Source organism: Haemorhous mexicanus, chromosome 3 (genome assembly GCF_027477595.1).
Source record: "Haemorhous mexicanus isolate bHaeMex1 chromosome 3, bHaeMex1.pri, whole genome shotgun sequence".
Lineage (NCBI taxonomy): Eukaryota > Metazoa > Chordata > Aves > Passeriformes > Fringillidae > Haemorhous > Haemorhous mexicanus.
The window spans coordinates 108,533,279-108,558,391 of NC_082343.1; the positions used below are offsets into that span (position 1 = coordinate 108,533,279).

General features: G+C 47.6%; 1 protein-coding gene across 1 annotated transcript; it reads left to right on the plus strand.

Annotated features, from left to right (window-relative positions):
- The first annotated feature begins 569 nt into the window (after nt 1-569).
- On the plus strand, nt 570-2,651 carry RHOB (ras homolog family member B). Its single transcript, XM_059842947.1, has one exon. The coding sequence runs from the start codon at nt 578-580 to the stop codon at nt 1,166-1,168; it is 591 nt and encodes a 196-aa protein (XP_059698930.1). The 5' UTR covers nt 570-577; the 3' UTR covers nt 1,169-2,651.
- The last annotated feature ends 22,462 nt before the right edge of the window (nt 2,652-25,113 follow it).

The following is a 25,113-nucleotide window of genomic DNA, read 5'->3' on the forward strand; positions in this document are numbered from 1 at the left end:
TAGCGCCGAGCCGGGATCGCCCGGGGCCGGGAGGTCTCAGACCGGGGGCAGGAGCTCCCGGCCGCCCCTGGCGCGGCTCCGCCCGCCGCGACCCCGAGCCCGCTGCCCCGGCCCGGCCGCTGCCCCGCCCGCCTCGGCCCCGCCTCCCGCCCGCGGCCGCCCGCCAATCGCAGCGCTCTCCGCCGGGGATGACCTCACTCCTTGCCTTCCTATTGGTCAGCTATATTAAGAAAGTCGCGAGCGCCTTTAAATAGCGGAGCCGGGCCGCAGCTTGCGGCAGTGGCTGGAGCCGGTCCTGCTGGCCTGTTTATGTGAGGGCGAGAACCGGCGGCACCGCTTCCACCGCAGGGCTCTGGGGCCGGCGGCGCTACCCTGCGGCCGTAGCGCGTTCCGCGAGGCAGGGTACGGCGGCGCGGTGCCGGTGAGCCAAGAGAGCAGGGCGCGCCCGCCTGCCTGCGCGGGCCGGCTCGCCACGGTGCCCTGTGAGAAGCGAGAGGGAGCGGGAGGCGGCGGCCGCGGGGAGGAGGGCGCTGCCATCGTCCTGCTGCACGGCAAGGCCAGTTTGGCGAGCCTGGCCATGGCTGCCATCCGCAAGAAACTGGTGGTGGTGGGGGACGGTGCCTGTGGCAAGACTTGCCTCCTCATCGTCTTCAGCAAGGACGAGTTCCCCGAGGTTTACGTGCCCACCGTCTTCGAGAACTACGTGGCGGACATCGAGGTGGACGGCAAGCAGGTGGAGCTGGCCCTGTGGGACACGGCCGGCCAGGAGGACTATGACCGCCTGCGTCCCCTTTCCTACCCGGACACCGATGTCATCCTCATGTGCTTCTCTGTGGACAGCCCGGACTCGCTGGAGAACATCCCGGAGAAGTGGGTGCCCGAAGTCAAGCACTTCTGCCCCAACGTCCCCATCATCCTGGTGGCCAACAAGAAGGACCTGCGGAACGACGAGCACGTTCGGAACGAGCTGGCCCGCATGAAGCAGGAGCCGGTGCGCACCGAGGATGGCCGGGCCATGGCCATTCGCATCCAGGCCTACGACTACCTGGAGTGCTCGGCCAAGACCAAGGAGGGTGTCCGGGAGGTCTTCGAGACTGCCACCCGGGCAGCCCTGCAGAAGCGCTACGGCACCCAGAACGGCTGCATCAACTGCTGCAAAGTGCTATAGGGCGTGTCTGGAGCGCGGCGCTGGGCACAGCGCCTGGGTCACCTGTTGGCAGGTGCAGAGCAGCGGGGTTATACACGCACACGGCATCTGCCTGTCCCCTCCGCTAGGGACTGGCTGTGGATGGGGTGGGGGCTGAGGGAGGGAGCACACTCCTTGAGCCTTGGCCAAAAAGGGTTGTGCTTGCTCAGCCGTGGGGACGGAGGGAGGGGGGGATTGCATGCCCTGAGTCTTGGGAATAAAGTGGGGAGAAGCCTTCTCCTACCACTGGCCCCTGCGAGTTAGTCGTGGACTCAACAACAAAAAGCTGCTGAGACTGGACTGAGCAATCGTTGCACCCGGTTCTGCCCCTTTGCCAACACCTGCTGCTCCCTGCTCCCGGGCAGCCTCCTCTCTTTTGCAAGAGGAGGGCGGTGGAGCGGAGATGCTCGAAGGGACTTCTGCCTCCTGCCTGCATGTGCCTCCACCCAGGCGAGCTGGGGAAAGGGGCTGCCTCTCCCAGGCTGCCTGCAGCATCCTCGCTTCTCCCTCACATGTTTCAGCCTGAGCCTGACCTGCTGTGGGAATTAGTGCCCTGAAGACCGAGACTGGGAGGGGAGGGGAGGGTCATCCCAAGCGAAGCCTGTATATATGTTACCTTTTTTGTCTTGTGCAAACTGGGGTAGTGCAGGGGGTGCTTATTTAAAGTGAGGTGGGGAGGGGGTGCCCAGGTGGGACTTGTGTTGTGCAAAGGAACTTGCCCTGAGTGACTGATGCCTGCTGATAACAGGAGCCATGACCTGACTCCAGCTGCAGAAGCCACCAGGCCAGAAAGTAAAGCTGAACTGTCCTGCTTGCTGGATATCCACCTCCTGACAGATGAGGCAGGGTGAGCAAGGGGATGATCGCCATATTATGATTTTGGTGCCTGCTCCTTACTTTTAATGTTGTCTCCTGCAAGTGTGTTGATTTGGGTTTATTTAAAAGTTTATTTTCAAAAGATGTTACTTTGCACAACTTGGTGGATTTTTTATGTTTAAATTAAACACTCAATGCACTCATCATCTGCATACAACACTGTAGCATTGGAAACATTCTTACTCAGTAACCTCATCTGGGTCTTGTTTAAAACTGATTTCAACACAAGACAAAATAAAACCACTGTATATTTTTGCCTTGGAAAAAGAAATGGGTGAAAGCACTGTTACTTATGCAGTGAGTACATCAGACTTTAGTACTCAAGGGCAGTTTAAAGAATCAAGGTTTATTTAAAACTTATTTTCACAAGGTGGCCAACCTAGGTGAAAATAACTTTCTGTTTCTCTGGTTCAGAGAACAAATTTATCCATTTATGTTTGTTTACTTTTCTCCCTCTTCCCTCAACAGTGGTACTGAGACTGTTTTTAATAAACTGACATGGCAAAAACAGAGATGTATATGATGTTTACATAAAACTATAGTGTATGCAGTTTTTTAATGTAAAGTATTAAAAGATTCTATGCTGACACTTGTGAGAGCAGTGTTGTGATTCATGGAGGCAGTCCTCTGTTTGCAGCAGTACACCTGGATAGAGTTGAACCAAACCAGAGTTTGCCCCTTGCCTACACATGCTTTTATTTGGCTTTTTTCCACTGGGTGAAATACCTGTCTGGCAGCTTTCAGAGGATGGTGGTTTTAGTTCCCTTTGGGGGAGCTGCTTCCTTAGTTTTTTCCTGTGTGGCATATGGAAATGTACTTAAAAGTCAAGGTGGTGACTAATCCTAGTTGCTTTGAGCATGGGCAGCCTCTGTGGCTAGTGCTTGGGTTCCCAGTGAGCTGGTGTTGCAGCAGAACAGGCACAAAACTGAAAAGCAGCACTGGCTGTAAGGATTATTTTTCAAGGAAGTATTTAGATAAAAGCAGTTTTTATTAGTGGGCTCCCCTTTGCTTGAAGTGCATGGCCCTGCTTGCTGTAGCAGGGCATGGGGGCAAACACTGCTCTCTGTTGAAGCAGGAGTTTCCAGGGCTGCCTGGATGGATTTCCCAATTACTGGCCTCATTAATTCCTGTGGCAACCTGAGAACTCTGGGCCTCTCTGTGGCAGGGATCCCCAGCAGGGCATTGTGCCTGTCCCTTCCCTTCTCTTGCCTGGGCAGGTGCCCAAGGCCCTGTGCTGCTGCCTGCCCCTGGCAGGAAGAGCTGGTCTCATGCAAAATGTGATTGTTGCTGAACAGTAAGACCTATGCCCAAAGTGCTGGTGTCTCCTATTTTTTTTTTCCCCCTGGAAAAACGTCCTTGGATACCTTTGAGGGAAATCTCAGGACAGGTTACTATTTTCATAATTTTTCTCCACTACTTTTGCAGAGATATGAGAAGGGAGTTGAGCTTTTTCTGGTTTTGACCTATGACTATCTGCTAGGGTACATATAGTTCAGAAATGTTAACAAATGTTAACAAATACCAAAGCAAGGGAAACACATGGAATGGCTTTTGCTCATTTACTCACAGAGGGCTGAAAGTGATGGGCCTTTTCAGGCAGACCGACATAAAAATAACAGGTTCCTTGCTCAACACCTGGGAAGTCAATCAGCCATAATGTGAAAATACTGCAGTACATGCTTGGTCCGTGCTGTGAGTTTATTACGCTGTTTCCTATGATCCTTAACAAAAGACAGACTCATTTTCACATAGACAATTTAATCAGGATTTCTTGAAAGGTACCGAAGTCCTAGGTTTTGGATATCCTTCTCAATTCTCCTGATATTCAAATTTAAATTTCAGTCCTCTGGATAGTCAGTGTGGGAGTTTCTTATCTTCAATTTGAGAACACTAAAATCAAACATCCTTTGAAAGACATCTCAGTTTTGGATGCTTAAAGGGCCATGGCCAAAGGGGCCCTCATTCTTGCAGGGGTGCTCAAACCCCTGCTCTGATACTCTCTGAGTGTCAAAGTAACACTCTTACACGTGATGTCAACCATTGATGTTAAACCTGTACTGGAAACCTTCTCATTAAAATGATTGCAATAGCTGAAAACTTTATCAATTCAGTTAGACTGCAGCAATAACTAATCTTCTCAAAACCCCAAAGGAGAAAGCATTAATATTTGTATTTTAAACACTGGGAAATGGGTTAGCATTGCATCCCTGTATAATTAACTATACCAATATTTTCCACTGAGGTGCTTACAAGGTAATTACATTCATTATTTCCAATTGGATCTTTGCCTAAGTCAGGGACAGAGCCTCTGGCCCAAGGGGGAAAAGCTGCAAGAAAGCACTTTTTGGTTTTAACCAAGCATGACCTTTCTCTGCTACTTGTGACGCTGAGTAAGGCGTGAGGGTGAGATCACTGTGGGAGTCCACCCATTGGGGTCAGATAGTGGGATCACAGCTCTAACATAAATAACTCCTTTATTTGTGTCACATTGCTGGGCTTGCTTTGGTGGAGGGGAAACATGAGGTGTGGCACATCCCACCCTTCATGACTCAGACACCCGGACAGGGCCAGGCTGACGCCCCACACTGTGGGGATGTCACACTGACCACCTCCATCTGACACCTGGACAGGGCCAGGCTGACGCCCCACACTGTGGGGATGTCACACTGACCACCTCCATCTGACACCTGGACAGGGCCAGGCTGACGCCCCACACTGTGGGGATGTCACACTGACCACCTCCATCTGACACCTGGACAGGGCCAGGCTGACACCCCACAGTGTGAGAGTGTCACACTGACCACCTCTGTCTGACACGCAGACAGGGCCAGGCTGACACCCCACAGCGTGAGAGTGTCACACTGACCACCTCCATCTGACACCCCACAGTGTGGGGATGTCACACTGACCAACTCCACCCCACAGCTGCATCTGCCCAAATGAACCTGGAGGATCTTGCACCACTGGGGCCAGGCAGGCACCTGAGCTCAGGGCAGGAACCTGACAACCTACACCCTGTATTCAGACAGAGGATTGGTTTCATCTGGACCTCCCCTTGCTTATCTTCATCTGGTCCCCTAATTCATATTCATCTGATCCCCCTGTGCCTGCTGTAACCTTTTGGCAGGAGAAGCAGTGATGCTGAGCAAGTCAGGGCATCAAAGGAAGATCAAGCATTGACTCACCTCACAGTCCCTGTGCACACTGCTGGGCACAGAGGCTTTTGCCAGCTGTGTCCACACACTGCACAGATGAGTAAGTTGAGGAAGGTTGTACATTCCCTGATTCTGTTCAAAATGACTTCAGATTCTGCTAAAGTTATTTCTTCTCACGTGAGGCAGATCCCTGTGATGGTGCTGTCACATCCTTAGCAGCAAACTGGAAATGCAGAGGCACCTTGCTGTAAGGCCCACTCATAAGCTCCATCATACTCCATTCAAGAGAGGAGACCCCTTGTGCCCTCCTGCAAGGTTCCAGGCTGAACCCTCTGGTAGTGTGAAGGTGTCTTGTCAGGGCAGACTGAAGATGAAGCCACACAGGGAAGGTCAGAACCACTTTTTGCTCTTCACTTTGTAAGTAGCCCTTGCATGATCAAATAGAGGATCTCTGTGTGGAAAGCACACTCCATAGGGTATGTCAGAGATAGGATAAGTCATCTTTGGTGGGGAAAAGAAGTAATTAAATCTCCTTGGTACTTTTGGCAGAATATTTGTTGAAGCACTTGTTATGCATTGGAATTAGGCTCTTTATGCCTGCTAGTTTTTTTAACCCTCACATAACTCCACACACTCCAGGGGGGTTGCACAAGTGCGATTGCAGACTTTAAAGCCGTGTCCTCTTAATGGCTTTCTGGGTTTGCAACAATAAATTAGTTTAGCCCCATTTGCCTTACATTATGTTGGATGGGTTACAAATCTTTTTTAGCAACTCGGTATGATGCCTTAAGTTTTAGCTTTCCAGATTCCGTACTGCATTTGTGTATAACTCTGAACTTCATATAAAGTGTTAGCAAGTTCTCCTCACAGTTCAGTCAGACACACCAATCCTTTTCCAGCCCGAGAGCCAAGGACACCATTGCAGCTTCAGGCCCAAGAAGTATCAACAACAGGGAATTGAGGAGAGCAATCTGAAGGATGGGACTTCACAACCTGAAGCTGTAATTGGACAATTGACCCCAATATGTTAATGGACCAGGATTTATAAAAGTGTGAAAACGTGTGACCTGTCATCCATCTTGGGTCCATCTTGGGTGTAGCCCCAGCCAGGCTCTTGTACTGCCCAGGGTGTATCCTTTGAAGGCCTTTTAATAAATACCTACTTTATTCCCTTAACACTGTCTAGCCTCTGTTCGAGGTAGCCTCTCAAGGCATCAAGTAAAGAATTGACACAAACTCCTGCAGTAAAAGAAATTTTTAAAAATTACTCTAAGGGACTCCACAAGTGTTTTACTTGAATCAGTGTCACTAACAGTAATTCAGTCACAGATTTTATTCCTTGGCTGCAGAACTAGATGATGTTTAAGGTCCTTTTCAACACAAACCACCCTATGTTTCCATGATTCTATGTTTTTAAGTGTTTGATTTGAGTAGCCTGATGTAATGGGTGGACATTCTCTTCAATGCTACTAGGGGAAAGAATGAGTTGCACTTCCCTCCTCCTCCCTTGAATTTGGTCAGTTTTTTGTTGAGACCAAGTTTTCTTCAGGCTTGTTCCCACTGGCAGTGGTAAGCCACAGTCTGTGAAAAGTAGCAGACAGGTAAATTCAGTTTTGTGGCCATGCACACTCTGCACAGGACAGACCTCTCTCCAATTCTGTCATAGGGGCCATGAAGTGAGGGGCTTTGAAAGTCACCTGAGAGCAGCAGTGTATTATCCATCCATAACTCAGAAGTTTATACAATTTGGTGTAATAACAGCTGTGGGCATGTCTGCATTCCTTACATGATCATCAAACTGGTGCTAAAAGGTGGGGCTGTTAGAGGGGGGTCAAAGCCGGAGGCACTGATGTGACACCTCACACTGAACTGTAGCTGCAGAGTAAGAACACTAGACCGGTGCCTACAGCACCAACTAGCTCAGTGTGTACGCTCCCCTCCTCACTTGCCAGTCGGTGTGGGTTTTGTCTGCGTTGCTAAATCTTGCTTTCCAGTAAAGGGGACCAGTGGGTGGGATTTTATGCTAAATGCTTAGTTCCGTTGTTTTTAGGTCGTTCATCCGCTTCTGCATTCAAAGCTTGCTCTGGCAGGGCTGTAAATATGGATTTGGAAACAAAGGGGGGTTCCTGGTGGGAAATCAGCCTCATTTGCATGCGAATGTCCCCTTTCCTCCTGCTGCAGGGACAGGAGTGGTGGCAGTGGGGAGCCCCCAAGGCTTGTGGAGTCCCCAGGGCATGGGGAAGTGGGAGGCAGGATCTGCGAGGGATCTGCCCAGGAAGAGCCTTTCCTCTGCTCCTAAGCTTTTGTGCAGCGGGGTTTTTATACCAGGAAATTTGACCCTACAGCCCTGGCTCTATGGGCTCTTCCGACCCTGAGCGCAGCAGCGCAAGCCGGGACTGCAGGATCCGGTCGCACTTTGCTGGATTCTATGGGGTCTGATGGCAGCAGCCTGATCCTTCCTGCTGACAGGCAACTTTCTCATCTGGTGAAAACAGAGTGAGTTTTAGAGCAGGGGTTTTTCATAAGGTGTGTGCAAAGCTAGATGTAGTCACACTACTTGTGTAAACGTATAAAAATATGAAAATCCAGACTTCTGCTTTCAAGGTTCTTACAAGAGTATTTGCTGTATTTTTGACAAATGATCAGCTTGGAAAATTTTGAGGAAAATCACTGCCTGGTGTGCAAGTGTAAGAACATCAGAAAGACAAAGATAGATATCTATCTTTTTTAGGGGTTTAAACCAATCAACCACGAGTGTCTGAAAGAAACTCCCAAGTTTCTAAATACTGCTTTCTAAAAGTACTCACAATTAATTTCCATTTTCTCTGACAGTCATCTTGGAGGGACAGTGAATTGTTGGCATCTGGAGGCACAAGGAAACTTGTCATGTCAAGACAGCTGTACCAACACACCTTCCCACGGCGAGGTGATGGGCAGAAGGATGTGTGTCTCTATAGAAGTGTTCCCAAACAAGGCCCTTCAGCTGGGGAGCTCGTTCCTTCTTGATGGTGACAGAACACTTTGCATTGGCGCTGATTGCTGCATTTCACTCAAAACACTCCCAATGATTACTGAAATGAGAGGCTCGAAGAAGACACACAGACACACACACACCAGTAAAGTGGTGACAAGCAAAGCAAATTGCAGTAATTATCTTGCAGCCAGGAATTTAGCGAAGGTGTGCCTAATGCCTGAGCTCTTTGCTAACAGCCCTGGCTCCCAGACACCGGTGGCCTCTCCCCTTGGGTGGGCTCAGATCTAACACCATCAGTGAAATGTGTGAAATTCAGAGCAAGTGTTCCCAGCCTATATTCATCCGGGAAGATTTCAGACTGGAAGAAGGGCTTTGATTCCTGAGGGATTCTCTGTCTTTTCCAGCGGTACCTCTGGGTTTAACAAAAAGCCATTCCTCTGCACATTTTTCTCTAAAAATGCTCTTAATTCTTCATCATTCCAGGAAAGCAGCTAAGTAAGGATGGCAGGATGTTTCACTTGCACTCTTAGACTGACATTACTGTAGCAGTTGTAATATGTACTCTAAGACATTGGTTCCAGACGCCTTAGCCTAAGCATGTATTTGAAATCTAGACTTCTGTAATTTTACATCTCACAAATGAGGCAAAGGAATAAGCCAGACATATGTCTTCCACCTGATCTCAAGAAACTAATGACCACAGTCATTTAAAGGAGTCTGTGTTGGGCCCCTGAGCTGGGTGCAGGTGCCTGGCAGGTTTAGGGACCCCCATTTCTCTGCACACCCTGCAGAAATGCCCACGGAAGGAAGGTTTCTTCCCTAGCTGACTGCTACCAACACCGTGCTGAAGGGGTGCACATGCTGTGGAGGGCCCAGGGCAGCTGCCCTCAGGTAGGTGAGGGTGGGTGTGTTTGGTGCCAGCTCCCTCCTGCCAGGGGACACCTGTCTCTAAGGGCTGGGGGCTGGTTCACAATCACCTTGCAGGGAGATGGTCTCCCTAATACCATATAGCAGACAAATTGTAAAGAATGCATGGATTCACTCTGCTGGTGATGTTAACCTTCTGAACCCCTTGTTAAATTTTGGGATTATACTGGTTTGTCTCAGAAAGTCAGTTTATCAGCAGAGTCATTCCATGTCAGCATGACCTTTTTTTTGCACTGGTAAAACTCCTCATGTGATTAGGGGCAAGGTTTCCCTTTTGCAAGTTACTTTTCTCCAAACAGGGCTGTGCTGTGGCAAACCCTGCTGGCAGGATGAGGACATGAGGCTGGGCACAGCAGCACACTCCGCAGGCAGCAGCCGGTGGCCAGGATTGAACTGGAGACCCAGCTCAAGCTGCCATGGCTGAAATTTCACTGCAAAAGTTTCTTGTTTCTCCCTTTGCTCCTTTGATCCGTGTAAAGATCAAGTTTCAGGGGAAAATCGACAAGGACAAGCTGCTGAGGTCTTGAATTACAGCACGAGAAGCAGCAGGGCCAGACGAGATTGCTTTCAGGCTGCAGCCAGTCCTTACTCAACTAAAGCCAGAGCCCGCACTGAGGGAGGGCCAGCTGCTCCTATTGTTATAGATACAGATGTTTAAAATTAAAAGCATTTGTTTATTAGGCATTCCCAAATGACTATTTCATAAAGCAGTCACACACTGGTTTCAGAACTTGCAGCTCTTCCACTTACAGACTGTGTTAAGTCTGTGCATGAATGGTTTTAAAAAACCCAAGAAAAATATGCATTCTTATGTGTTAATTCTGCAAGCCAATCCAGTGGCTGTGCTTTAAAAGTTGGCAAAGGAAGAAAAGCAACCCAGAAGGTGCTCACATGCCAAACTTTGCTGCATTTTTGGATGTTTTGGATGAACAGGGGAGGCTGGTGGGCCCTTCCAGCCCTGGTTGGTGGGCTGGCCATGACTCACCTCTTGGCATCACTGCTGGGTGGCACTCAGCAGCACTGAGTGCTCTGCAAGTGAGCTGGGGCCATACCCAGCCTTCAGACACCAGCTTCTCAAACCTACTGCCCTCCCACTGAAGCAACTTCAAGTAAAGGTTGAGTGTAGATTGCTTCCCTGTCCAGAAGCATTTGTTGGGCAGTGTATTCTTTTGGGGCTTTCTGGGTGAAGGAACTGTTGCAAAAAGGGTTATCAAGGTGTCTCAGCAACACTGTGGATAGCACAGATGGGGGGCATTTTCTGTGGATAAAAGGTAGGTCTGCAAAGCCATGTGCACATGGTTATGTTCATGGGATTTCATCCATAATACTGGCAGGATTTAAATTTTCCAGAATTTGTGGCTTTGATAAATGTCCTGCAGAATTTCCTGATGTCTCTCATGAAGCTCTTCAGACTTTTTTAATAAAACAACTCCAATTAGAGAATTCCTGTTGTGCTTGAAAATAATGCTATAAAAATAATGAATAGCAAGAAAAAAGCAAGGAAAAAACCCAACAAAACTATCAAACAAAAAACCCCAACCCAAAATCCAGGATTAGAAGTTCTCTCACAGTGTGACAGGCATCATGCCAGCACGCAGTCACACTGTCTGGGCTACCGTGGCACTCTGGGAACAATTCCCAGCAAGCTGAGTCCCTTGGCTAAAGGCTGCAGATCCTAGAAAGTAGCAGTCCAGCTTTTTGTAATGGTGCTTCATTTGCTGAGAGGTTTGTTAACCCTTCCTTTCCCTGTGAGCCAAAGCTCTTTCACCCAGAGGTAGGGCTGTGTCCGAGGGGAGCAGAGCACTGAATGCAAAGCTCAGTCCATGGTGGGAGCCAGGATTGTTGTTTGTCTTTTTCTTTGCTGTGTGTGTTGTCACCAAGCAGAGGTTTGATCAAACAGAAGCTGCCTGTGAATTCAGAAGAAATTAATGCCAGTGATTTATCTGGACTAATGTCAATGTTAGCCCAGCACTAACCAGGGGACCTCCCGAGGTCCTCCCAACCTAAATTACACTGGTTCTGTACATCAAAGCTTAGCTGTCACTCACAAAGTTGGGAGGAGGTCAAACTCATGTTTCACATGTTATTTCCTGAGTAGACCTGTGTTTAGTGGTCTCCCTTCTTTGAGGGACAGTTGGATGTCTCAGTGACTGTCCTACCCACCACGCTGCAGCTTGCACAGGTAGTCACCAAGCCTGCATGACCAAAACTGACCTCCTTCCATCCTGCTGAACTCTGAGGGCATTATTTAAATTGAGGGATGATGAGTGAGTTTCACAGGTGTGACAAGGACCAGAGAATCCTGTCCTCACCCACACGGGACAGGAGATGAGTGAGCCGAGGTGCTAGTGCAGAGGAGAGGACCTTCTCCAAGCTTGAGCTGTCCAGTGACAGGCCTTTTCCTGTGCTGTGGCAGTGCCCTGCACTGGGAGGGTCCTCACTGACCTTTAGGGTTTGAGACTCCATGGCTTATGGTCTTGCTCCTATTTCTGTGCAGCTTTGTGCAGCTCAAACACTGAGGTGTGCTCACAAGGCTTTTGTCTCCCAGATGGTAGCCAAGCACCAAGGGGAACCTCACTGGATTTCTGCTTTGCCACGTAATTCTGATTTCCATGTGTGAAAGTGCAGTGCTGGCAGCATCCCAGTTGCCACTGGGATGGACAGAGATCAGTGCTCCAGCTGTGGCTCCTGCTCCAGTGCTGCCCCTTTGGCAGGACAGGATCAGATGGGATATCAGCCATGCAGCAGACACAGAGGTCAGGACTCCCCAGCCCACCCACCAAGCCATCAGCCTGGAAGCTCCTCCCCAGCCACAGTGGGCCCTGCTGTCCCTGGCACTGCCCCCTTGCATGGGCATTTGCAGCTGCACTGAGAGCCCTGCTCCTTGCTGCAGACCTCACCTGGACTCAGAGTTGCCTGTGAGCTCTCTCCACCCAGGGCATGCTGATTCCCTGTGATTGTCCCTTATTATCCAAATCTTTCTGGAAGTCCACCAGATTTCGGTTTTTTCCCTCTCCTGACCTCTACTTCTGGCATCAGAAAGCTGCTCTGAGCATCACCTCCTTGCACTTGAAGTCTGATCTCCAGCCTATTTGTTGCTAATGGATGCTCATTTATTAATATGCCAAGATTAATGGACCTTTTCCCTGGTATAGGAAAACCATATTGCTACATTACTGAATGCAGGTCTTTTCTGTCTGTATGAACTGTGAGGAGCTGTTGGATCAAATCAGTTCCTAAATGGAAAGCATTTAAGCCTCTCTGCTGAGAAGGTTGTGTTGGTTGCTAGGATTCACATCTTGCTTGTGCACTTCCCAGTCATTCCTGTCTGCCCATGACTGTTGTTCCTCATTCCACTCTTCATAAATGAGTCTGACATTTTTAGAAAGAAGGTAAATGTCCTCTGTCCTGACAAGCACCAGTTTTTGGTCCTTTCCTAAAAAAGTTTTGGTCCGTTCCTAAATATTCTTAGAAGAGCTGGAGTCTGGTGAATGCTTTCACTTTTATAGATAGAAAATTTTCATCTAAACTTCTCCTATGGAGAGGTTTCAGTCCCTGTTTTTCTCTTGGGCATCACTAGGGGAGATTCATGGTTCCTGTGATGCAGCAGCACGTGCCCAACATTTCCCCGTGTATCGTGAGCAAGAACTATTAAATTTGAATATTTGAGTAATTCCAGCCTTTCTTTTGGCTTCACGTGGAACCCTCCTGCCTGTGCTTGATGAATCTTTTGTCATGGGGAGCAGTGCAGACACAAAAATAGCTCACTCTACTCCCCCACCGCCCTCTGCTCAGACGTGGTTTTGGGGGACAGCTGAGGGAGCTGCAGGCTGTCCCCTGGCACGCAGGGACACGTGCAGGGCAGGACACAGCCCTGGGGAACACAACTCCGGGGCTCCTGTGAGTCTGCCCATCTTGGGGGGCAGCACAGTCCTGAGCCCCCTCCAGTGCCTGCCCCCCGAATTCCTCTCGCCAGCAGCGGCACCAAACCTGCACTGGGGACGGTGACAGGGAGCTGAGTCACTGACGGTTCTCACTCATTTTTGTGGCCAAAACAATTCACTTTATTTTCCACAGCTGTCAGTTATGGAAAGCAGCTTTGTTTTTTTCTGTTTTCAGTGAGGAAGGGAAAACAGGGGTGAGAGTCTGCAACCAAGTATTACTGATTAGAACTGATGGAGCTGGGCTGCTCCTGCAGAACATTTATTCCTCCTACACCCTCAGTAACTCAGCTTCATGCTTCGAGATCAACAAATTACTCCTACAAAACTGCACTGTCAAGGCTGAGGTGTGTCCTCTCCCTGCTCAGGCTGTAGTCACTGACCTAACAAAGGGATTCTTCCTAGGTGAGCTCATGGATTAAATGTGTGTAGAGCACTGCTTGTGCTTGTGCTTTTTGAACCTTGCTCAACAGTTTAATCAGCTTTGGAGGCAGTTTGTACAAGCTTTTTTTTTATTTTTTGGTTTTGGCTATATGTGTTTTGTTAGCAGAGGAAAATGCTCTGCCCCTCCAAAGTCAGCACTATTTCCCCCAGGCAGGACAGATTATCAGCTAGAAGTGAGCAGCCAGAGTGGAGGAGATGTGGGGAGTCCCCTCCTTTCATATGAAACACATAGCAGGGCTGTCAAACTCCCAGACTGCTTGATAACTAGATAAGAAATGTCACCTTTATCTGACTCTCTGCACAGCTCTTATCTGGCCACAGACATTCCCTGCACTGTGCTTGCCCTTCACCCGTGTCGTTTCTGGACAGCTGAGGAAACTCTCAGCTCTCCTTGCTTATGTTTTCACCCTTGTAGATAAGAACTAAATGAGGCCAAGGTGGTCCCAGGGACACCTGACTCTTCTCCCTCTCATGTTCCTTTATAGCTGACTCACAAAATAATTTCTTTTCCTCTCTCAGTATTTCTTCTCCTTTTGAAAGCCAACTGCTTGCTGTGTACAGGACCCAGAAAATGTTAAGGCAAAGGAGATACCACCATGTTCATCAAATGGCCAGCCTGAAAGGTCTTGAACTTGTGACTGTCCATCCATCTTACACTTACATATATTTTTGTCCAAACTGCTTTTCCTCCTTACAGGCTCTTTAAATCCTGCCCTCGGTGTCCTTTACCAACAGAGGCACCTCTCTCCATAGTAACCCCAGCTGACAGCTAAATATTTAACAGTCTGAGAACATCTTTTTTTAGTCACAGAGCTTGTATTTCTTGGATTACCCAAAGCTAGTGTTTCTACACAGTCCGTTTAATCCAGCAGCTGATTTCAAAGTCTCTGGAGCTGTCACTGACTCACAGGCTCTGACACTGCAGCACATGCTGAGGTGTTGGTGGGAGGGTTTGATGCTTCTGAAGGGGTTTACTGGTGAAGACATTTTTCTCAGGAGAAATAAGTGGGGTATGAAATGCCCCCTCAATCTCTTCATATCTCAAAGATGTAGGGCTAATGTTCCTTTTAAAAATTCCTCATTATTGGCTTGGTTGTGTCTAACAGCCTCAGCTACCCTGAAAAACTGCTCTGATCTGCATCCCTGTTGGCAGCCTGGGTTATGGATACTGCTGGGATTAGTTTCATGTGAAAAGTGTTTGAAGCAAGGAGGTGATTTAGAAATCCCTGAAATAGCACTACCAGTGTGTCTAAGAGTGTGGAGGTGCCATGCAGCAGTTAGCAGGTCTCTCTCCCCAGTGAGACTAGCTACAATCACATATATGCCTGTATCACTGTTTCTACAGTGTTTATATTGCTTATTTACTTTAATAAGCCCCTTTCAGGCAAGAAAAATGTGGTCTACTGTTGCACTGCTGCATAGTGTTAAGAGGCTTCTGCTGTGCTCCTGGGCTTGCTGCTGATTCCCTGGGCAAGACACATTATCCCTTCAGGTCGCCCCTCCCCTTACAAGATTCTGAATGTTTCCATCACTTCAACTGGTTCTTAAGAAAACTGGTCTCTTCTTTTTTGAAGGGCCCAATGTAAGGCACAGTAAAAACACTGAGGTAATGCACTTTTCACAACCAAACCCTCCTACGGTATGAGCTGATTTATTAAAGTGCATAGAATCATTAAGCTTGGAAAGGACCCTTCAGTTTGTGGAGTCCAACCATTAACCTAACACATCCCAGTCCAACAGTAAACCATGCCCCTAACCAGGACATCCACATGTCTTTTGAACACTTCCAGGGATGATGACTCTACCACTTTTCTGGGTAGCTTGTTCCGATGATTGACTACCTTTTCAGGGAAGAAAATTTTCCTAATGTACAGTTTAAACCTCTCCGGGTGTAACCTGGGGCCATTTCCTCTTGTCCTGTCACTCATTCCTTGGGAGAAGAAACAGAGCCTCACCTGGGAGGCTCTTTCCAGGGAGTTCTAGAGAGTGAGAAGGTTCCCCCTGAGCCTCCTTTTCTCCAGGCTGAACCCGCACCCAGGTCCCTCATCAGACTTGTTCCCCAGACCTCAGTGTGTTCCTTCTCTGGACATGCTCCAACACCTCAATGTCTTTCTTGTCGTGACAGGACCAGAACTGAACCCAAGACTCTTGGTGTGGCCCCGCCAGTGCTGATTAAGTTTGAAGAGATTTTCCTAACTTTTGTCTTGCTGGTGTCTAGACCACCATGGCTACAGCAATGCTACTGCTCCTGCCCATGTCTCCATTCCTACTCTGCAGCCACAGCAGCACAAGGACATTAGTAAAGGCATTGCAGAACCCAGCCAGGCTTGTCACTTCTGGAGAAGGAGCTGCACCCTTCTGCGAGAAACATGAAGACTTAGGAAACTTGTATGGAGATATTTATAGCATGGCTCCTTCCTGGGATGGAGAGAAACTTATTTTTGAATACCAGAGAGCAGAAATAGGCCAGCTCTGAAGGTGAAAAGGTATGAACTTCTATTTGGGGAACACTGCATGACTGCAGTCACATGCAAAGGAAACTAGCAGTGGGTAGAGTCAGTTCAAGTTCTGCCCTGCCTTGAAGTACCTTTGAGACCCCTAAGGCCAGATTCTGCTCCTTTATTCAGTGCTCAAACCAGACCTGAATATAAGGAAGGCAGAATCTGGAGATTTGTTTTGTATTTCTCCCCATTTTTGCACTGTTCACCAGGTATGTGCCAAGCCCCAAATGTTCCGTGGAAGGGAATCTGAGAGGTAATAGGTGCTGATGTGAAGTGACTGATCTGCAACTTGTGATCAGAATGAGTATCCAGGATTGTGCTGGAGTTTATCCCTGCATTTTTGAGAGAGGATGAAATGATGTATTGAATACAAACTGCCTTTCCATTAGATATGCTATTATTGACTTGGATCAAATTAGCCCCTTAAGCAAGGCCTGCTTGCCATTTTCACAATTCTGGCTTTTAATCATCGCCAGCTTGTAAATTCCTCGTTCATAGGCTAAGCCTGCTGGAAGGATTTCCATGGAGCTGACAGAAGTGCTTTGTAGAAGCGGCCCCTCTTTTGTCCTGGGGAATTACAACCCTATAAGTCTTCATTTTACTTGACATTCCAATTTGCAGCTTGGATGCCACAAGAAATGCCTTGGGTTTTGGTTTAGTGATGAAATTTGTGATATTGCAAGTATAACAGAAAAATGAAGATCTGTAAAGGCCCGGGTAAGCTTTCCTTTGTACATAGCCAACTTGACAGGAAGAAAAATCTCTCTTCAGCTGAGATATGTAGATATATGCTTACTGTCAAACACAAAAGCCATGGAGATGAGGTATTGGGTTGGTTTTATCATGACTGAGATTGTCTCAGCTGGTCAGAGCATGGTGCTGATAACACCAGGCTTGTGAGTTTGATCCTTCTATGGGCCATTCATTTCAGAGTTGGACTTGTGAACCTTGTGGGACCCTTCCAACTCAAAGTATTCTATGATTCTGTGACAACAGAGGGAAGAAGAAAATTCTGGAAAGCCTTATCTACCCTCTGAAAGGGTCTGCTTTGCTACTCTGTTTTATATTCTCTGTGTATGGGGATGAGTGCCAGTTTATCAGCTGGAAGAGCTGGGGTTTTCTGGGGTGCAGTAGTAGATGTCAAATTCTTACACTCATAGAATCATAGAATTATTTAAGCTGGAATTATTTAGGTTGGAAAAGGTATCTAAGGTCATCGAGTCCAACCATGAACCTAACACTGCCAAGAATATTAGAGCACTTCTTGCTTTCTGTCTAGAAGACCTTCCTCACATCCAAGTGAGTGCCAAGAAAGTTGCTGTCACACAACCATGGTTTGGCTTCCTCCCTGGCCTAAGGGATTAATTCTATTTTCATCTTCCCTTCTCTTCAGTCCTCTGAAATTTGTAGAGGGAATGACACCTAAACTAAAAAGGCCATGAGTTTAATTGTGTGGGAAAAAGAGCTCCTACAGGCAAAATTTTCCCAAGAAGCCAAAAAGTTGGACATCTGGAAGCTTTCCTCTCCGTCACGCAGAGTAGGGATGGTTTGTTGCCTTGAGTAAGAAGAAGCAGAATTTGATTTGATCCATAAACCCTTCACCTCTTCTGCAATAGCCCTGGTCAGCCATAAACCAGCTGGGTGGCAGGGACATCCTACTGTGCCTCTATTATTTTGTTCTCAGCCCCTGAAAAAGCAGAGACCATAAGGGATGATTTTCCAGTCAAAGAGGGGGTGCCATGGAGGTGGTTGTGCCATTATGGAGATTTATTTGTCATCTTTTGCTCATGTAACAGGGAGAAGTTGATGCATGCAAATAACCATTTTTCTCTCTCCTGAATAACTCCGTTCAAATCTGCTGAAGGCTTTTTGGGGATTCCCTGCTTTCAGCAGTGGGCCTTTGGGATTGTGCACAGAGACAGAACAATTTTCTCTTGGGACTGGCTTTTCACTTTGTTTCAAGGCTGTCCAATCTGAGAACAACCCCAAAGCAGTTGCCCCTTGTAAAAAATTTTCCTTTTAGCAGAACTACATTTCCCTGCAAGCAAAGGGAGCTGCAAGGTTACTCTAGCTGATAAGTTCTGGGTGGGATGAGGGGAAGTGTTGTAATGCTGTAGTTCCACCTAACTCTGCCATCTCCACTCACATCTACCAAGGCTTTAAGTGTCAGAGATATCTGCTACCCATCTGTGACCTTCATTTCTGCAGATCACCCTTATTTTCTGCAGTGCAGAAGACACCGCAGGAGTAACCTTAGCAATGAAATGCTAAATAAGCCAAGAGCAGGCTGTCATTAAGACACATGCACTGGGGACCTTGTCCTGAAGGTACACCTTGCATTTTCCATGCTCTTTCCCTTCAGTCTGAGGCTTCCCCCAAGTATGGCTTGAAGCAATAGATCACTAAAACTGGGATAACACTTTGGTTTTCTTTTCTCTCTGCTTCCACAGGCTGAAGGAGAAAGCTGTGTTGTAAGGTGGAGTCCTGGGGCTGAAGCTGGTAGCCAAGAATTAACTCAATGCCTGTACCAGCTGTTGCTTTCTATGCTTCTCTTATCGAAGGCTGGTGCTGCCTTTGCTGTGCACCAAGGAGGAGGCAAGGTGCTTTTTAAAACTCCTCATACTCTTTAACGTGGCTGATGATTTACGTGCGTGTGCTCAGGTGCTAAATGACTTTCATGCAGTGTTTGAAGTTTGGTGAATGAATAACCACCTCTCACCTGGGCAGAGCAGCACAGACTTAGTGCTCTGCTGAGGGCAACAATAAAACCTGGTCAAGCTTCTCCAGCATTAAGCTGACATGAAGGCAGGCTTTTCCTCTCTGACAGCAGTCCTAAAACATGTCATGTCCTTCATGCCTGCTTCTGAAAAGCCACAGAAATGATTTTCAGTGCTTTTGCTCCCTGCTAAGCTGTCAGACCTGGTGCAGTCTCAGTTCTGGCATTTCTAGGCTGGAGGTGAAACCATACAGGTTTCCCAGTTCAATTCTCCATAAGCCTTCAAGGACGAGCAATCTCTTAGCTAAAAATGAGAGGAAGGTGCCCTCTGACAAGACAGTGCTGCCATGGCAAAGCTCACATCTTTCCTGAGGAGGGGGCAGATTGTTGCTTTATCTTCAAGGTAACATCTAGGTTTGTGCATTCAGGGCTGAATCCTCACCTTTGGGTGGCCACAAAGCCCTCGAGTCCAATGTAAGGGATGAGCTTGCCTGCTGCTGTGGTGGGCCTGGCATGCAGATAGGCCTGTTTTTCCAGGCAAAGGCAGCAGTCCCGTGGTCACAATTACATCAGGTTGTCCCCATCTCTAGGTTCCCTGCAGACTCTGGAGGAGTGCTGGCTGCCCTAGCATGCTGACCCTCCACTGTCTGAAGCAGCCTTTTCCAGCCAGATCTCTGCTCAGCTCTGGTGTGCAATGTGCACAGCAGCAGACACCTCACCCACCCTGGGAGCTTCTGGATTTATGTTGCTGTTTGTGCTTGTGAGCCCTGTCTGTGAGCACAGCTAACATGTGAGGAGGGCTCTGCCAAGAGCTTGGCCTGTGGGTGCTTGGTGCAGCAATGAGGGAGAGCACCTGCCTTCCCCAGGCAGGCTACAGCCAGCTGCAGGTCGTCTGTGCTGCCTGGTTGGAGACTGGGCTGATGCCACTGAATTGGTGCCACCAACATTCCAGCTGAGCTCCCAGAGGCTCCTGAGTGGATGTGCCTGTGAGAGGAACAGGCTGCCCAGAGAGGCTGTGGATAGCCCATCCTTGGAAGTGTTCAAGGCCAGGTTGGATGGAGCCCTGAGCAATCTGATCTAATGGAAAGTGTCCCTGCCCATGGTGGGGGGATTGGAATGGGATGCTCTTTAAGGTTCCTTCCAATCCAAATGATTCTGTGATTCTGCAATTCTATAATTCTGTGATTCCATGATTCTATGACAAATAGTTGCACGTGTTCTCATGCCTGAGATCAGGTGCCTTTCTCTCACCACAGGCTCAAAAATACTACACAATCTTTTTGCAAACAGAAATTGCCAGTCTCAAACAAAACACACCCCTTAGTGACTTAGCACTTACACAGAAAATTTGAGCTCAGACAAAATTGACTTTCCTGCTTCTGGGGTCAGATGGCTGTGTGTGTATTAGATTAGTTCTCTGTTGCCATTTGGGAATGTTGTAAAAGAGATCTTCCCCATGGAAGATGGGAAATGTTTACTTCTGACGTGGCAGAAGCCAGTTACTTGCCCTTAGGAGCCCAGGGGAGCCCTGTACCATAGGAAAGCCTCTCAGGCAGAATTTAGGATTGCAAAATCTCTACCTGCCTTAATTAACAAGTTGCATAATGCTTCATTGGGCAAAGAATGCCTGAATTGTCAGATTGTGCAGAAAAAAATGCAAGTAGGTGGCTTAAAAAAGTGACACTTCCATAATTACCTTCAATATCTGACATGGCAATTTGAACACATGTGCCTAATTTCACTGTGCTTTTTTCAGTCTCTCCCACTCAGTCATGTATAACATTAATACTGGGCAGGTCTGTGTTGCACAGATGTGGAAGTGCCTGTGAGGAAATGCCTGTGTGTCAGAGAGCTGCATGACAGACATCATATGTGCCATGGGCTGCTTGGAGCACCTTTGGTGCCAGGCTGATGTTGGGAAAGGAGCCCTGGAGCTCAGTCATACACACAATTCCTACCTGTTCAGTCCTCATCAGGGATCACCTTTGACTTTCTCCCTCCTGATCCACACAATTGTGCCCTTCTCCTCATTCTGGGTGTACTTGGCAGGAAATCCAGTCTGAAAAAAAGAAAAGCAAACCACAGGAAGCTTTTTTGCTCAGCCCTTCCAAGTGCTGCTATTTTTTAGCATATATCTATATAAAAACATAACACCTTGACCTTCAATGCTTCTGAAGTTTAGAAGTGGTCAGATAACATTTGCCTTTCAGTTTTGTTTGCTTTCCTGGCTAAGACAGCACGAAGAGCCGCCCTGTTCACACAGGAGAGGTTTCACTTGTGGCATGTCTAGCCAGGAACACACACAGCAGTGCCAGGGGACTCAACAGGAAAACCCAGTTGTGTGAGGCTGCCAGCCTGCATTTGCAAAGAGACGGTTCAGAGGGTTCAGATGGATCTCCAGGTCTCTTATGCTTTTCCAAACCATAATTCTAAATATTCTGACAATTATCCATGACTAGACAAATACTCTTGCAGGCACAGTAAGCAAATGAGGTTAGTCTGTTCTGTGAATAATCATCAATTTAATGTGTGTTTAGGACATCTGAATTCTCACCTTTGAAGCACTCTGAAACTCATACAGACACATCCCCTTTGTGTCAGGGATGAAAATTTTGATTACTTGCCATTGAAGTTGACCAAATCTGCTGAAAACATGAGCTCTCCTTTGAATGTTAGACTGCATTTAGACCTTATCACTAACTCCTTCCAATCTTTAAAAGTCTCTAAAATCAACTTCTACTTGTGGAGCTATCTATCAGCTGCCAGCTCTCTGCCTCCTCTGTCCAGAGCACATTCCCAGCTGGCAGCTGCCACCGGAGACCTCCCCACTATCCTCTCACCATGTCAGGGGTGTAAAGGTGATCCCAGCACCATCACCACCTTCCCAGGTACTTCTGCCTTGGGGCTTCTCTGTGGCTGAGATCGTGCCAGGAAATTAACGCAGAGAAGGGCAATGAGGAGACCTCTAGAGCAGAGGCAGAAGATGAAACCTCCCGAGCAAGCTCAGCTGTGGGAGAAGGAAGGAGGTCTCTGGAAAGTACAGCAGAAGGCACCAGCAGCTCCCACAGCCAGCAGCTGCTGCTTTGCCTGCTGCCCATCCCTGCAGCCTTACACATCCTTGTTTGCAGTCTCACCTGAGCTGGGAAGAGGGAATGTGGGCTGTGTTTGTGTGTGTGTTGCTGGGGCAAAGGGAGAAAATTCTCTAGAGCTTCTGTAAGATGTTTGGGACCCCCAGTCAGTGACAGGGAAAAATCTCCATGCTGGCTGCAGTCCTCCAGGGGCTGCACCTGCAAACTGTGCAAACTGCTTTAGGAAAGGGCTGGAGCCAGAATGAGCTCCTCATTTCTGTCTTCCCAAGGCTGTGAAGTGACTCACCCTCCCTGGGAGCTGTTCCTGAGGACGGGAGTGGGAGCAAGGTGTCAGAAACTGAACTAAAAACAAAAGTTAGGTTCGGGCCCAGGAAAATTTCCTGCTGCTGCTGTGGGTGGATAATGACACAGCCTCCACAGACACAAAGCAGAGCCTCTGAGAACTGAGGCAGAAGGGTGAACACAGGCCAGGACTATTTAAAACTGAAAGTCTGTGCTTTGGGTTTTTATATGTGAAAGACCTAATTATGGGGACTTAAATCCTGTCAGAGCAGCTACTTCAGATGCCTGAGTGCAGGGTTGCTCACAGCATGGAGGAGCATTCCCAGCTTGTTTCAGACAAAATATTTCAGGGCTTGATCCTTTATCCCTTTTCACACAGTCAAACCTCTCTCATGCCAACAGCTCATGGAGATCAAGGCTGCTCCCCCAGAAACAGCTCCTCTGCAGAAGCTGATCGCTGAGTTAGTTGAAAGGTTTTGGTCTGAGTCTTTTGCTGTTACATGGGATGGGCCACGAAGGACAAAGAGAGCTCTCACACAAAGGAGCAGCACAGCTGGATGCGCCTCCAGCAAGGAGATGGAAGTTATATCTGCTGCCTGTTAGGGTGGATTTGAGTCAAGCATTTTAATTCCCTTCAGCAACAGAAGGACTGTAGTAAGCCCTTACCCTGCCAGATTTCAGGCTCTTGGGGGTTATTAGAAAAGAAATTCACTAAATACTGCTCTGTGTCATGCTTTGCCTGTGACTGGACAGGAGTATACTACTGGAAGTAGATTTGTGCTGCAGAAAAGTACCAGTGTTGCTAAGAACAGTCATGACCTTGTTCCAAATGGTTGCTTGTGTTATAAAACTGAGATTTGCCTACATGCTGCAGCAACCTCCTTGGTTTAAAGAACCTCCCCTTTTTTAAACTTGCCTATCCCACAACAAAATGCTCTCCCTCCCCTAAAGCACAGGCGAGAAACCTTTTAGTGAGTCACCAGGACAGCTCCCACACGTGCTCCCTTTCCCCTGCTGTCAGATACAGGATCTAGGCAGGGCCACACACGAGCTTTGCTTTTTTGGAGCAGAAGATCACATTCACATCCAGTGCAGGTCATGGCAGATTTTCACTCTGGACCCCTCTCAGCTGCCCAGCACTAACTCCATCTCCTGAGGATGCTGTGCTCTGTGTGGGTTCAGATATGGATCTAGACAGGCATAGTCCCAGCAGGATAACTCCCTGGGAATGGCATTTAGCATAATTAATAGTGACATGGGATGAAGCATATCTAGTCTGTTTGAAATCTCCCATTTATGTCAAGGGCTCTTTCTTACAGGTATGCAATAACCCACCCACATTTCTCTTGTTGCAAAGCTGATTTTATCTTTCTCTACTTTACTGGGCAATAACTCAGTTTTGAGCTTTTTACACAAAGGAAAGCTGCAAGTTTTAACCCCTCAAACTTCCCCCTTGTTAGAGAAAACAATCCCCTGTTCTTCAGCCTTTGCCTGTAGGTCACAGTTTTGAGTCCTTTCATCATTCTGGCTGCTGTGCTTTAATCTCCCCAGTTTGTCTCTGTTCTCTCTAATTGAGCCACAGTGGTCTAGTCGAGGATTTTCCAGAGTGGGCCAGAACAAAGTAATTATCTCCTGTCTCATGGAGAGTCTCATATTCTTGGTGCATCTTTGTTTTTTGATCCATTGTAATTCCAGGCCCTTTTTTGCTGCACTGCTGCCAACCTACGTGTTCCTTGTTTGTGTCTGTGCCTCTGATTCATTCTTCTCAAGTTTAGTATTTTTCATGTGTATGTAATCAATTAAATCTTGCAGAGTTGGGTTAATTTATGATTTTCTTTCAAGCTTTTTAATCTCTGAATTTATCTATTGGGGTATTCTTGTAGCTGGCAAATTTTAAAAGTATTCCATCTTGTTCATTGTCCAAACTGTTCATAGAAATGAACAGTAGCACTGGAGCAACACTAGATCTAAAGCAGACTGCTAGAGTACACATTTCAAATGTCTTCTCAGTTTGGTATAGCAGCTGATTATAGGAGACCTTTGAGGACAGTTACATGACATACCCTGCCCTATAAATGAAACCCAAACAGTTTTGTAGACGTTTGCTTTGTCAATGAAGACTTCCAGGTTTTCCTGTTCAGCTGTCAGCATTAGTGGCACTCACAGAAATTACAGCACTGGCTGATGGAACAAAATTTGTCATGTAGAGTTTTCTTCCTGTGAGTTTGAAATACCTCTCACTGTGTCTGTGGCACCCTCTGGACAAGCCTGACTGGCACTTTTTGTCCTCAGCCAAGCCAGTTGTCAAACGGCAAAACTTAGCAGGTTCTTGGAAGGACCAGGGAAAAGGATGAGATTTCCCCCCAAAACAGATAATTATTTTTGTTTTGAATTACTTGAACTGTCCTTTCCATATCCCTGGAAATGTTCAAGACCAGGTGGGATGGAGCTTTGAGAAACCTGATCTAGTGGAAGGTGCTCCTGCCCATGACAAGGGGGCTGGAACTGGATGATCTTTAAGGTGCCTTCCCATCCAAACCAAACCATTCAATGAACTCACAAGCTAATCTGTTACCTTGCAAATGCTCAGAAAGGGTATTTGTGGCCTTTACTTGTAAATGTTTGGAAACCATTAATGAATCAGACTGAAGGATGATAAAAAAAATTACTGTGTGTTGGCCCTGCTGTTGTGTTGATGGATGGAGGCTGAGCAGCTGAGAAGAAAACCACCTCTAAATTCTGTGCATTGGCTCAGGAGAAACATATTGATGATAAAAGCAAACTGAGCTTGAGCTGTGAGCAACTGAACATGCTCAGGGTGGAGAATTTCCTGTAGAGTGGGGTAGGGTGGGCAGAGCAGAGGACTGAGCCTGGAGCATCATTTATGGTTGTCCAGGGTCACTGTATTCCCCTAGGGACAAGTGGAGTGTGGCTCTTGCTGGAGCCTCTGAGGGGGTTTCTGGAACTGTTTCCCTCTGTGGGTGCCATGGACTGTTTGTCATGGCTTGGTGGAGGAGCACTT